The sequence below is a fragment of the Polypterus senegalus genome, chromosome 13 (genome assembly GCF_016835505.1).
Source record: "Polypterus senegalus isolate Bchr_013 chromosome 13, ASM1683550v1, whole genome shotgun sequence".
In the NCBI taxonomy this organism is placed as follows: Eukaryota; Metazoa; Chordata; class Cladistia; order Polypteriformes; family Polypteridae; genus Polypterus; species Polypterus senegalus.
This window is the reverse complement of record NC_053166.1, coordinates 30,654,928-30,670,480: the sequence shown is the minus strand read 5'-3', so window position 1 is coordinate 30,670,480 and position 15,553 is coordinate 30,654,928. Positions and strand designations below refer to the sequence as shown.

The 15,553-nt window shown below is 36.4% G+C and overlaps 1 protein-coding gene across 1 annotated transcript; it reads right to left on the bottom strand.

Annotated features, from left to right (window-relative positions):
* Positions 1-5,783: 5,783 nt before the first annotated feature.
* Positions 5,784-15,553, bottom strand: mrpl22 (mitochondrial ribosomal protein L22). Its single transcript, XM_039775524.1, has 7 exons — positions 15,476-15,553; positions 15,331-15,361; positions 11,962-12,094; positions 9,660-9,725; positions 7,662-7,739; positions 6,911-6,980; positions 5,784-6,051 (listed from the first exon to the last, which is right to left on the bottom strand). The coding sequence occupies exons 1-7, from the start codon at positions 15,501-15,503 to the stop codon at positions 5,843-5,845; spliced, it is 615 nt and encodes a 204-aa protein (XP_039631458.1). The 5' UTR covers positions 15,504-15,553; the 3' UTR covers positions 5,784-5,842.

Here is a 15,553-nt window from a genome sequence, read left to right as displayed (position 1 = left end):
TTGCAAACTGTGCTGCTGCAATAAAATTCGATGTGTCTGATAAACTGATGTGAGATTAGAGGAGGCAAGAAGATTGTGTGTCGCATGTTTTGAATGGATGTATAAGTCGGGGTCTGATTTTATGATCAATTTTTCGGGTTTCAAGGCCTAACTTATACGCGAGTATATATGGTAAGCATTTAAAGCTTTAGTCAAAAAAATAGAAACATTTTTAAATGTCTTAGAATGTAAAAATCCTACTTCTGTGCTTTTCAGAATGCAGAATAAGAGAACAGAAGACAAGGCCAGTTAACTAAATGAGATCAGTTATTATCATTTATTGTGAATCTGGTTGGAACAAATACCTGCAGCCACATGGGGTCCCAAGACCGAGTTTAGGTACCACTGCACTAAGGTAAAAGGAAAAGAGGCTTAAAAGTGATGCTTTACTAAAAAAATTAACTAAATCTTTTATATTTGTAATTTTTACTCTGATATGGCTGCGTCCATCTGTTTTATCTGAGTTTCCAGATATCCAAGGTAGCATAAGTCCACGTTACCTCAGATAATTGGGGTCTTACTATAATAACTTGAACATCATTCTCAAGGAAGAAGAATGCCAGACACAAATCTTCTACAGCAGAACAAGTTCAAGTTTAAACTCTTACTCTCACGTGTATAGAGCACAGCACTCTTCTTCCTTGCACTCAAACTAACATACAAGTAAGCACACGTTAGTGCCACGATCAGCAAATAATGCTAGTGAGCCACAGACCTTACCTTGAAGCATTCCATATTAGATTTCAAAATACTCAGTTGCTATGAATTACTTTGAGAAGAAACACATCCCACTCCACATTTCTTTGTGGTAAACAATAGGCAGGCTTCAAACATCTTGAATCAAAACTGTTGTGACTGTGCCATCTAGCAATGAAAATCTGAATTACAAGCAAAAGGTACAAATAATGTCACACTCAGAATAATCAAGGAAGGGAAAAGCATATTAGGTCTTGCTTTTTGTTTTGGAATATATGTGATTGAGGTGCAGACACTGGTACAGTGGGGTCCGAGTTTATATCTTAACCCAGGCTCTGTCTACATGGAGTCTGCACTTTCACTCTGTGTATCCTTTTCCTTCTCCATTAAGGTGGTTACTTTTTACAGGAACAAATGTAAGATGGGGCAGGAAGGATGGTGTTTGATCAAATATGAAATTATTTCTTCTTCATTTTTTCTAGATTTCTGATGCAGTTCTTTTATAACAGTGGGATGAGAATCCCTATCCAGTCATACATCAATCGCATATTAGCTGCCTGCATGGATAACGTGTCTGCCATATCACTTTGCTCTCAGAATTAAATAGATCTCAAAATCCCCTTCGAAGATAAAAGTTACATGTCAGTCAGTCATTTACTAAACCACTTACTGGTCAACATGTTTGTGAGGGTTTCCTGGAGCCTATCCCAGCTAGCACAGGGCGTAAGGCAGAAACAAACCCTGGACAGGGCGCCAGTCCATCGCAGGGTGAGCATAAAAACACACACACGGGGCAATTTAGAATTGCCAATTCACCAATTCTTTGGACTGAGGGAAGAAACCGGAGCACCCAGAAGAAACCCATGCAGACATGCTAAGAACATGCAAACTTCACACAGGGAAGACCCAGGACATGACCTCTGGTCTCCTTACTACGAGGCAGCAGTGCTACCGCTGTGCCAACATCCCACCCTAAAAGTTACATGTGCACTTTTTAAACAGTTCAATTCAGTTTATTTTTATATAGCGCTCTTCACTGAGTCCCAGCTCAGAGTGCTGGAACAATTCTACAGGGAAAATGCAACTACAAACTTCAAAAATTAATAATTATGTTATTCCAAATACTTACATAGCTAAAACAGGCTATTGCACTCCCAGCCATCGGATTAGTCATGTCTTGACTGTTGTGAACAGAACTGATGTGACTGCTGTTGAGTATATCCATGTGCATAACCTGCAGTCCTAAAAAATAAATCACATCTAAAAAACAGGATCAATAAATACTCTAAGAATAAGAAGGATTAGACCCCCTAAATTGAAGATGATATATAGAATTATCCCAGGAAAATGCTATGTCTGCTAACCCTGTCCAAAATCTCAACAACGTGCAATTTTAAAATGGCCAGATTTGAGTTGAGATTTACCGTTCAATGGGCTGGAGTCCGAATGAGAGATGGGCCCTGAGTTGCACCAAACGCTGGACTAAATCTTGCTATAACCTTACAATTGGATTAGTGGATTTAGGAAGGGCATTGTTGGACGGTTTGGAAACAAAGTCAGAGAGGTGAGATCGCATTGGTTTGGATGTGCAGAGAAAAGAGACTGGGTTTATTGGGAAAAGGATTATTTAAGATAGAGCTGCCAGGCAAGAGGAACAGAGGAAGGCCTAAGAGTAGGGTTATGGATGTGGTTATAGAGGACATGCAAGTGATGGGTGTGACAGAGCAAGACGTAGAGGACAAGAAGATATGGAACAAGATGAACTACTGTGGCAACCTCTAATGGAAGCAGCCGAGAGAAGAAGAAGATAATATCAGTGGAATACAAGATTTCCTAACAAAACTTAGCACATTTCTTAAACATCTCACCTTGGAAGTATAAAAAAGACAAAAATGCTATGTTATGGAAGTAGAGTTTTGCAAAGTGATCAAAGAATTCTCTCTTCCAAGTTATGTCATTTTCTAACATGAGGGTAACCATTAAGAAGAATATTAGGGAGACTAAAAGACAGTTGGAGAGGAATACGGTAGATAAGGTGAAAGACAACCTACAGGGATTATTTCAGTATTTTAGTAGTAAAATATCAGTCAAGGAGGAGGTGAAGTGCATCAGGAATAGTAAAGGGGAATTAAAAAATACAGACAATGAAATAGGAGATTCTCTACACTTGCATTTTTCTGTGGTCTTCACAAATGAGGAAGTAGAAAACCTCCCAGCGGTAACAGGGACTACTAAGGAGGTTCTCAAGTGCAGTGCATTTTTAGCAAAATGTATTAGATACGATCTCAATAAAATTTCATTATAGACAACATTTTTTGTAAACACTCTTGTTCAGGACCATCTACAACGTTGACAACAACATCTGTAAAACTTCTAACTCTTGATAATGCAACATAACTGACCGTGGCTGAATACTGGTTCTGGAAAGTAAATGGCAACTTTTTCTAAGGTTTGCCCTTGAGCTTTATTAATTGTTATGCAAAGGCTAATGTAACTGGAAATTGTCGCGTTCTTATGGTAAAGGGTAAATTAGTAGAGGATAGAGCCAAATCAATGCGGGGAATATTCTGAAGCTCATTTTCTTTTTCTTCAATCGATCTATTTGCTCCTATTTTTCTTTGTCTTTCAGCCTTTCTTTTGTTGATGTTTATTTGCTGAGCTGACCGTTCTTCCAGGAGATGTTGTTTATATACAATTTGAGTGTCTGTGTCTTTTGTCCCACTTGACGTGTCCTTTTTTTTTTGGGTGGCATGTTGTTAGTAGGGCGGCACGGTGGCGCAGTGGTAGCGCTGCTGCCTCGCAGTTAGGAGACCTGGGTTCGCTTCCTGGGTCCTCCCTGCATGGAGTTTGCATGTTCTCCCCGTGTCTGCGTGGGTTTCCTCCGGGCGCTCCAGTTTCCTCCCACAATCCAAAGACATGCAGGTTAGGTGGACTGGCGATTCTAAATTGGCCTGTGTGTGTGTCCTGCAGTGGGTTGGCACCCTGCCTGGGAATGGTTTCTGCCTTGCGCCCTGTGTTGGCTGGGATTGGCTCCAGCAGACCCCCGTGACCCTGTGTTCGGATAGTTAGTAAACATGCACAGGGCAGGGGCAGTATGTGTGGCATCTCCCCAGCAATGGATTTTATGTGCGCGGCCGCGACTACCCAATCAGCACTCTCCCCAGCAATGCTGTCCTTTATTTGCTTATCATGCCGCGGCTATGCCATTTACTCTGTGCCCAGCTTCCAGTGTGTGTGCGTCCACGGTCTCCCCAGCAATGATGTCCTTTATCTGCTTATTATGCGTGGCCGCGGCTACGCCATTCACTGTGTGCTCAGCTTCCAGTGTGTGCGTCCATGATGCCGGTCGTGCGTGTCGCACCGAACCTCGCGCATGCGCACTTCACCAAAAGACACACAAAACACACACGGACACCTGGACGCATGCAGAGGTTTTATTAAAGAGGATGATTATATAAAAAGGGTGACAGGGTGGATCCAAGCAACTATAGGCCAGTATGCTTAACGTGTATCAAAGGAAAATTAACGGAAGGAATTATTAAGGATAAGACTGAGCAGCACATGGCAAGGACAGGAGTTTTACTGAACAGTCTGTATGGATTCAGAAGAGGGAAGTTGTCTTTTACTAACATGCTGGAATTCTATGAGGGAGCAACAAAAGGATATGACCAAAGTGGAACTTATGATATTAATCAATCTGGACTTTCAGAAGACATTTGATAAGGAGACATATGAAATGTTGGGCATCAAACTAAAAGAAGTGGGAATAATTTGGAATCTGTTACATCATTACAGAAGGACTTGGGCAGATGAAGTTTAATGTCAGTAAATGTGAAGTATTACACATAGAAAGTAAAAATGTTAGATTTGAATACACAAAGGGAGATCGAAAGGAAAATTCGAAAGTCTCAAAAAAATGAGTAAAGATCACATTAGCGCAAACAAATGGAAAATATTACTTGGTGAAATAACGGAACAGTGAAAAGAGATTGAATAGTGTTAGAGGAGGCTTTTAAATGTTCAAAGCACTGCACAAAATGCAGATCACGTGGCACGGCAGAAGAACCAATCCAGCAGCTGACTGAGCAAAGAGGAGGTTTAAAAAAAAAAAAAAAATCTGTTGGTTTCCCATTGCATCACTATTTAAGAGGGGTTTCAGAGAAGCGGCCGCGTCTCCTTGGGGTGCGTTCAGCCCCCTTTTCACAATGGCGCATTGCCGTTGCATTTACATTTCAACTCCTCACTCACATTACACCATCTTTCTAAAAATTGATTCCTTGGCCAATTTGTATGAACAGGATAGTGCAAACAACCCAATAAATGTATTACTTTTTTGACAAGTTGGCCAGACGCAGTACACATGAATAAGAGTACCATTCTTCCATCTACAGGCAAGTCTTGGGTTATAGCCATCATGGGTTACAGTAATTTTTGCAGATACAAACAAGCACATAAACCCATATTTCTTTTTATCTAAATTTCAATTAAAATTTCAAATTGCGGCCATTTGTAATTTTGTTCAGTTCTTGTCTTCTTGGGCTGAAAGATAGTGAGGTGATGCTTACAACTTGGTCTCCTTCAAAAATGGCCAAATCTCACAAAAATGTGTTACTTTTTGCCCTTTCAAAAATAACTTGAGATTGTACACATATTCCAAACCATGCATATTCAAGATACAGATCAACTCTCTAGAACACTCTTGGCTTGAAAAATGGACGTATTCGGTAAGTTGAAGCTTTTGTTTTCACATTTGAACTGTAGGCAGGTTTAGCCAAAGTAACAAATTGCAAAAACACACTGTATATGGTATTATTTAAAATTTATATAAAAAAAGCTTCACTTTAGAATACACTTTCATGTTGTAAAATATATCATGATTGTGAAGAAATAAAATTGAAAATACCAAACTTACACTTTTAAGGTTATGGTACACCTCTGAACATGTATTAGGTCCCTACAAATTTAATTCAGACCGGATGACTGGCAAAAAAAAAAAAAATTTGCTTGCTAATTTGAAATAAAAATGGTATAAAAAATGGAAGACAGCATTTGAACATTTTGCATTAATTTATTCAACATATCTAATTTACAAAAAAGTATTAGTACATTACAAAGAATGAATAATGGTTCGGTCACGCAGACTCTGCACATACTCTTTAGCTTGGTCAAAAGCTGTTTTCTGTATTTCTTTGGGTGGCACACCTTCAACGAGTTTAACAAAATAATGACAGTACACCTTGTCCATAATGCCAAACATCCCTCTTCCGTGATAGCGGATTCGTTTTAGATACTGGCCTTTACCTGAAAAAGATTCAGCTGTGGAAAAGAAAAGTGAAAAAGTGATTTAGACCCATATTCACATACAAAAAAAAAATCATCAAATACTTACTTCACCCATCAATCAATATGGCAAACTTGCTTATAGTAATTCAGGACCTTAAAAAAAAAAAGGCTGCATGCCACAAATCAACACTAAATGAGGTGCAGACAATTACATGGTAAACACATTCATACCAAGGTGATTAACCAGTCATATTTTGGCAAAAATAGTGCCAAGCATCTACTTTTTTTTTTGGAATGTCATGGACTGTAGGAAATCAACATGCAATATGCTGCAGAACACTTCTGTTAATGTATGCGGTAAAATTGACAAAGGTGCTAGAATGCACAATTTAAATCTGCAGGTTGCACTTTAAGAAGTTCCAAATCCTAAAACTGAATAAAAATATATGCTAATGAATAAATGGGAAGACAATTACTGCAATAACAGAAGTACAACATGTTGTTTGGCTTCTGTAAAGTTTAAGATGAAATTTAATTCACCAATAAATACATTTGAGCATGTTTGTTGCACCAAGGACACCTACCCATGATTACTCAGTCAGGCGGGGGCACGCTTTTTAACTTTTTAATTGCTCAAACACTGACCAGTTATGCTTTGTCCTTTTTGGTTGTTTGACTTCAATTTAAAAAAAAAAACAAAAAAAACAAACCTGAATCACTAAAGTTATTTAATTAGAAAAGCTTTCATAAACATAAGTGCATATTATATTATTCTTCAGTAAATTTAAAATAATGTATTTGATATTTCTTCTTAATTTCAATATGCATAAAAATATTTGGGTACAGATTTAATAATAATTTAATCTCATAGTTACCCAGTCTAACTACTTACCAATATATAGATTTGACTTGTACTCTACATTGTGGTTTCTTACAGCAATGTCCTGGGCTTCCAACAGAACCTACAAGATACACATTATCATTACCCACCTTACATAATACATCAGTTTTATAGTTTTTTTTTGGTTAAACTTAATAAATGCACAACAATTTAGTGTCTAAAATTAAGAAGAAATGGAATGCCAGAAAAACTGGAAACAAGTCTATTACTATATACAACTACTGTTATTATTCCAGGAGCTAATGATATTCTTAACAAACAAAAAATCAATAGTTAAGGTTTTTTTTTTTATAAATATATGAATGTATAATAAATAATGATTTTTACCTACCTAATATTTATGTTCCCGAGCTCTGTCTTAAAGACATTGCTAGGGCCTACTTGCTCAAAATTACATTAACTCTGAAATTTGAGCATTTAATTAAATTCAGGGCCGCAATAGGTGAGAGCCTATCTTGGTGTCACAGGGTGGCAAACAACACTGAACTGAGTGCCAGTCCATTGCACTAAACAAAAATCAGACACGCGCACACAGGGGCCATTTTAGAGTGGTGAATTAACCTAATCAGGGCTTCTTTGTGGATGTGAGAAGATATCCCACATATAAAAAGAAACAAAATTGTGCCCTGTCAACATTACTGTTTAAAATCAGGTAAAATTATTTGAAGCTTTAATTTTAATTTATAAAGAGGCTATAGAAAAAGACAAAGAGCAAGAGCAGCAGTTTAAAAGAAAGGCATACCTCTTTAATTATCTTAGCTCCTTTTTTGTTGTTAAACTCGAGCTGTGCAATTGCCTGATCAATTGTCATACCACGAATCTGTTCAAAAGAAGACAAATTAATTCCCTGTGGATGGGTCATAGGGAATCAAAGTTTATTTAGCAACAGCTAGAACAAGGCAGGAATTATCTCCGATTGTAGAACAAGCAATTGCCAGAACACACTCACTCAAACATCTACACTAACTCCAGTCTAACCTGAAAGCTGTTTGAATCAGAATTGTTTTCAAGAACGTTTACATTAATTAATGTACTATTCACAAAAGAAATTACAAAAAAATGAATGAAAACAAAAATGTAAATTTTATTTAATAGACTTTAAAATTATTCATATCTGCAAAAGATTCAACTGTGAAAACTTCCATTACAAATAAAAATGGGGAGCCACATTACAAGAAAAGTAGTTAGTATTTTTAAAACCATAATAAAGCTAGCTTCTAGGTTTAAGAAACTATCTTTTAAAACACAAATAGCCAAGTGTCAACAGAGCTTATACTGTATTATGCATTTTGTTTTTAAGTAAGCAAAAAAAATCAATGTCTCATTGCCAAAATTTCTTTTCAATGCTAAAAACAAATAAACAAACAAAAAGAAAGAAAAAAAAACAAAGAGCTAGATTAGGTATTACAAATCTATTGTAACATCTTTAGCAATCTTCTGTTTAGAATGCAAGAAAAAAGCAGTGTCTTTTACACCTGGTCTTCAAGGCATGAAATAAGATCGCTACAGTGAAATACAAGACGTTAAGTCGTTTCCAGACATTTTGCCATTTCCTAAGTTTCAAAATGTGTACAGATTAATCAAAATTTCATAATCCATTCAGCTTGTGTACTCTGTATAACCTTGGGGGATCAGATTTATAAAACTTGCAATACACAGATAAAGAGGCTCAAAATGTGCATACGCACAAACATTTATAAAACGGAAAGCCTGCACTTATTTACGGCAACTCTGACCCAAGCATACACAACATTTTGACAGAAAAATGATGACACCCTTGATCAAGTGGGGAAATGCAGCCAAACCAACTAATGATGACTTGGACAGATAATAATTCATATCACCCAGCTACTGTAATGTGCATAAGCAGAGTGGAGGCTCTGAAGGTTGCTGGTTGAATTCCTTGTCACTGCCAAAAGAGATGTTACTCTGCTGGGCCCTTGAGCAAGGCCCTTAACCTTCAATTGCTCCAGGGGCGCTGTACAATGGCTGAACCTGCGCTCTGACCCCAAGGGGTATGCAAAAAAGACTGCCCAAAATCGGCTCGTCCTGTTTAAATGCAGATTTTAACAACAGCCAGCTTTCTGGCAACAGGTACTTACTAAGTTTTATATGACTTCATGTTGTTAGATATTTGTAAGCAAAAGGAGTTAAAAGGCAGCTGACAGTTCCCCCTGGTATAATATCAAACATAACAGATGTAGAGAGTAAGAGATACATTTTTGTTAATTTTACCTTTGTGATGTTTAATGCAAGGTTGCTGGTGGTAAACCATTTTATCAATTTTGCTCTCACAACAATCACTTTGGTGATATCAGCATATCAGATGTTACTTTTTCCTTATTTCCTTAGTTTGCCTTCAACACTACTAATCAGTACTTCAGAGTTTGCTCCCGATACAATATTTAAAGCATCAAACCACTCATTTGAATGAAAGCAAAGAAAACCCTAAAACAGATGCAAAATAAACTGGAAAACTTCAAGTTGCTTTGAAAGGAGGCAATGCAGCTTCAGAAAGCAGGAGTTGACTGTTTAATGTGGTAACTAAAAAGCAAGGCATTTAGTTTTTTCAATTAAAATATTTTTTGCAATGATTTGTCTTACAATTTCTAATTACTTTATTGAAACGTAAACCTTAAAATATGGGATTCAGAGTACTGCAGTATAACTGAAGCAGCACCATCCATTAAAAAAGGGTTTGCATTTAATAGAAAAAGAAAAATATCAAAACTGTTCTTACCAGCTTTGCCAAATACCACATCTTGTCCTTGCTGTATTTGATTTGTCTGCGACAGTGGTAAATCTCCTAAAACAGAACATAATCATAGTTAAACACAGTATGAACTGGGATATTAGTATATTTAACCACCTCATTTTGAAGTTTAAAATATACTGGCATATATTTTTTAATTAAATCATGCACAAGCGAGTATGGAGGTATATTTGAGTGTACTTTGCAATGGACTGATGTTAGCTCTACAGCCTGTTTTTTCTTAGCACTGCTCAGATAGACTCCAATATCCATCAATTCTGCATAAAATGAGCTGGTTAAATTCCTAAAGATTCATGAAGGCTGAAAGAGAACTACAAACATGTTTTTTCCTCTAACAGCCTGAATGCAGCCCCACTCAGAGTGTACTAAGCCGGAATCATTATCTTTCACTGTTAAGAAAATGAAGATAAAAGCATAAGGCGGTTTTCACAAAATATTAAAAATATCTAAATAACCTGGAAGAAAACACTAGATTCCTTCTACACAAAGACATTCTTCAACCAAAGAAAATCATTACTAAATTCAGATATATGGGATCAGTCTACCTTTAACAAAGAATAATGTATGAATTATATAAATAAGGATTTAATATCACCATATGCACCTATCACTCTGTGAGCACACTTTAATTATTCCTGAAAATACTTAATTGTAATAGAATAATACAGTCTGACCACTTGTTAGTAGGGTTGTCAAAAGTATTGAAATATCAATAAGTATCAATTTTAACATTTTAAAATTACTTCAATACTCGTTTTTCATGGTATTGATTTAACAGCCCACATTACAAAGGCAATTCCAGTTCTCCATGGCTTGATTTGCAGCTTTGTTTCCATCCACTTACAAATGTTCATAAGATAGTAATTTCATCAGTGTTGGAGCCTTCACCAGCATGCTTAACTGACCAACAGGACAGCCAGAGAGGAGTCACGAAAAAATTTGGCTTTGCAGCAAACAGGAATGGAAAACCACAAGATACACACAAGCCTATATACAAGAACTGTAAATGAGTCAATACAAAAAAATCTGAGAGACATTAATGTTTCCATAATTTAGAAATAAGATAAGTATAAATTTGTAAACTGTTGCACCTGAAGTAGGGATGAGATATTTAATTCTTTTCTACAAGTTAAAACTTTTCTGTAGTAGCTAAACGATCAACACAACAAAACAGAAGTCTTCAAATTAAACCTATGGGTCGCTTTTATTCTGTGCTATTCATTCAGAGGCAACAGTCTTTAGCATCATAGGGCTCCATAGCCTCTTCAATTTTTTTAAAACATTACTACAAAGCCTGCTCCGGTAGTGCTTTACTCTCTTTTATTACGTGCAATTTTAAATTTTGTATTTCATCACATTTACCATAGAACGCAAGGTGTTGTAACTTTTTAGTGTTCAACTGTATAAACAGTGACTCTACTCCTCCGTATGCTCATATACCTCCAACTGTGCTTCAGAGTGTGTTGTTAAGGTGCAAATAAGTATTGTCATACTAAAGCATGTAGCAACCTCACAGAAGAGCATGTTGACATGCTAGTCTTTCTGGCAAAAAATAAGGAAACTACAAAGACATCTTAGATTATTTACACAAAAAATGCAATGTGCACTGTGAACATTTAGGCAAAGTATTTAAGTGTGTTAATGATCTGCTTGTGTGATGCTGATATGAACAACTGTATACAAAAGACCACATTTATGTTCTTTGTGGTTGAATATTAAAACAAATGTAAAATGAACACTCTAATGTATACTGTTTACAAAAAAATATAATACTCAATTAACAGTTAGTGATATTTGTAACATTTCATTGTATTACCTCAGTAATATTTGGCTTCATCAATGTAAAAAAAAAAAAACATTGCTCACCAGATTTAAACTTCTTTGCTTTTAATTGTTTAAGAGAAATCTACTATTACCTTTTACAAAAGACTGCACTAAAATTTTTTGCATTAACAGATGAAAATTTATTTTTTTTCTCCATCATCGTTAACATTTTAATATATACAGAATTGCAATTTATTTAAACAAAATTTTATTGAGTTACCTCATATACTGTGTTAGGCATCCAAAAATGGTATTAAAGTTCAATAGTTTTCATAGCATTGTGCTGACATTTTAGTATTGTGACAACCCTACTTGTTAGTGAGTCTGTCTGTCTCTCTCTCAAATAAGATCCTTCTCCTACCTTAAATGTTAATCTTTGTATGCCCATATTGCTCCACTAAATAAGCTATCTACTGCAATATCTATTGTAAAGAAGTACACTTACTGCTTGCCTAGGAGGATCTCCTGGAAGTTGTGGTGGATAAACTATCCGGTTTTTTCTTTCCCAGCTTTTGGTTTCTAAGGAATGACTTGTATGAATGCTGGATTTGTGCAAGAAACTGCATGATGGAAGAAGCCTGAAGAAAACAGAAATGCATAAACATAACACTCACTAGGCAAAATAAAATCTATGGAACAGCCGAAACCATTCTTTAAAACAAACAACAACAAATGAACCTTTTTGACTATAATTAATTAACAGTGAGTAGACAGTTGCTCTATTAAAAACTTAGCCTAGATATTTAATTTTTAAAATATACCTAAACAAAAAAAACTATGTACGATCTATGATCAAACTTTGTTTTTACTACTTTGAACAATGCATGATTAATAGAACATAATTATTAGGAAATAGCAATGTAAAAACTTCTTTTAAATTTGTTACTATGCTTGCTAACAACAATTTATATTAAACATAACATTCTCAATCAAACTCCATTCAGTTCATGCAGGGATAGGCCATCTGATTGCTTACAAACTATTGACACTACATCTTTGATCCTGCCTTGACTGAAAGCTGATGACCCGATATATTCCAGTAATTCAAATAATTTGAGATAGCAGCAACCTTGGCAATCTGACCTTCGCTCATGAGTTTCTTATGGCAAAGTGATTGGCAAACAAAGTAACATGGCAGTAAGAAAAAGAACAGCAGGGACACCAGCTGAGCATCCAGTAAATCTCAGAGACGGATGACATAACTAAGGACATCATCAAATTAGATTATGGCAACCATAAAAGCATGGTCTCTGTAATCTAATAATCTCCCTAAACTCTGTACATACATACCTGTTCAGAGTTCATAATCAAGTGTAAGTATTAGATTGTTCATCAAACTTTACTAAACAAAACTAAAAGATGGCAAAGGGACTGTCGTTGTATACTTCCATCAGTGTTTGAAAGAGTAGCAACATCTGCCAAGCATCCCACACAACACAGAAGGTGATTAACTCACAAAGGTCTCGTCCACACGTACCTGGGTATTTTTTAAAACAAGAGTTTTCCTCCTCTTTTTAAAAAAACAAATTCTTGTCCACACGCACAGTTAAAAAAAATAAATAAATCTCCATCCACATAAAAATGCAAAAATCCTCTGTTAAGAGCATGAAACAAGCATAGATAACAAAGGGAATGTCATTTAGATTAATGTCCATGGCCCTTTTTTATTCACATGTGTGTTCAGCATGGAATTTGCAAAAAAAAAAAAAAGAAGGAAAAAAGGGGGCATCACGAACACTACAACGTCAATAAATGAACACTTGTAATTACAGGTGGCCTACATGTCAAAAGAAAACTCCCCCTTTCTGTTCAAATAATCCATGGAATTTGTGGATGGCTTCTTTATATCTACATGAGTCGCAGTGAAACCCTGCTACAAGTTCCTCTACTTTAGGCCCAAGTGTAGGACTGTAGCTGCTTCGCACTCTTGCCTTACTATTTTAGAAACCACCTGTCTTTGACAACTCAAAGGCATTTGGAGTCTTGAATAATCACCCCATATCTGCTAAATAGCAGAGACTGTAGGCAACATTTTAACAACACAACACACAATCTCATTACAGTTGTCTTTCCTTTGATGTGCAGACGAAGCAGCTCACTCAATGACAACAGTCCTTGACAAACAAAAATTCTCTTCAGCAACAACCACTGTTGCTCAATATTGTGATAAAGTAATTGTATGTTTCAAGATAAACATGCTAAAATTCCAGTTAACAAGGTTAACACCAGCACTACATTAGCTATGACCGCAACTGCACAAAACTGCCTCGCGTAAATAAAACAGAATGTCGCACACACTCTGGCGTCAATCAGAGAAGATACTGACACACATTCTGATAGGTGCAAGCCAATAAATTCTATTTTCCCTGTTTTGTTTCTACACATCTTTAACCTGGAAGGAATTTTTACAAAATCTCCATTTTTCAGGGAGCTAAAACACAGTCTGCATGTGGACGAAAGGCCAAAATGCTACATTTAATAAAATAAAAAAACCTGGGTACCTGTGCACAGAGTCAAAGAATAAAACAAGATGCTGAAACACACAGACAATGAAGATTTTATTGAAATTGTATTTTAGGAACCTAGGTTGGCGTGTTTATTAAATACTAATGTCTGTTTATTTATCATGGGACTACTCGTCAACTCACTAAGTAGACAGAACTTTGTTTGTCCCCAGGGTTAAATTTCCCATTTTACAGGAGCTCATTAAATAACACAGATAAACACTCTCAGTGTGGTGTGAACACACACCTGAATAACAAAAAAGGAAGACAATTACAGTCACAGAGAGGCATCATGCAATTGTACTGCAATTGGTATAAAGGGGTACCAGTAGCATATATTGACACACTTCTGCAGAACAATTTGTTGGTAAAAGGTCCTCAGTGTTGTGTGTGTCAGTGAGAGGATGTGCAGCTTTGTTCATAAACGCACTCAATTTTGTATTAATCCCGTCCTTCGGTTTTACCTCAACGGAGTCAAATGCCCCAAGCCTGCCCTCTTAATTTGATTGTTGGTTGGGTGGGCCTCTCTTGAAATGATGTTACCAGCCCAGCACACCTCAGCATAGAAAATCGCACTGGCTATCACTGAACTGGAAAATACATTAAGGGGCATGAACCTTGATCTTGGTGTTAATAGAACATTTATTACACGATCTGTTCATGAAATTTAAAACCATTAAGCAGTTTACTTAAGAACCAAAGTTGTGCGCATTGCGAAACACAATATTCTTCTATAGTAGTAATATTATCACATGCAGAGTGCAGTTAAATTCTTTCAAGTCCAAAAAACGTGCAACATGTAGTCACTCTATGGCGACATTACACATAAGAATGTGTTAATAAATTAAACTACATCAGAAATGACTGACATAAGGAAACAATACCCGTTCCCGATGCCAGGTGACCCATTTCGCTTAGCGTGGGGTTGCAATTAAATAACTGGATTGCAAACCACAGGGTTTCCAACTCAATTCATACCTCCGATTCACTTACTCTGCCTGTGTCCGAAGTTGTAAAGAAAAGATGTAAACACATCCTCTGTATAACCATTTGAAAAATGCGAGCACAGTGATGCCAAGTAAATACATACAATGAAGGTTATTTTACTCTGCATATTCTAAAGTGCCTTTCATGGTTGCCATAATAAAATACGCTATATAAAGGATCACTTTATTAAACTTAAATGAACACATTAAGCACTAAGCCACTTTAAAGCAAAGGAGGCATGCAGCAAGTGTGAATAAGCCCGTACAAAAATCAAGAAAAGAGAGATGAAATCAATTGTGGAATTAAGTTGAAAGGTGTTTTACCTCGTATGCACAAAATTGTCCACGCCTTTTGCTAGATAAACAAACAAAAGACAAAACAAAATAAACTGCATGTTAAATACCAAACAAAACGCTACACCGTAACATAGAACAACTATCAACTTTACATATTTACATTTAACCTCACCTAATCTGACCACACACGACAGCGCCATATTGCTTCTTTGGCTTACTGCGTCACAGGCGTCAAACAGCAGGCGCTACC

Coding starts and splice junctions, on each gene's coding strand:
- mrpl22 (XM_039775524.1), bottom strand. CDS start 15,503: ATGGCGCTGTCGTGTGTGGTCAGATTAG. Junction 7,740..9,659: donor TGTGGTATTTGGCAAAGCTG/GTAAGAACAGTT, acceptor TCTTTTGAACAG/ATTCGTGGTATGACAATTGA. Junction 6,052..6,910: donor CAAGTCAAATCTATATATTG/GTAAGTAGTTAG, acceptor TCTTTTCCACAG/CTGAATCTTTTTCAGGTAAA.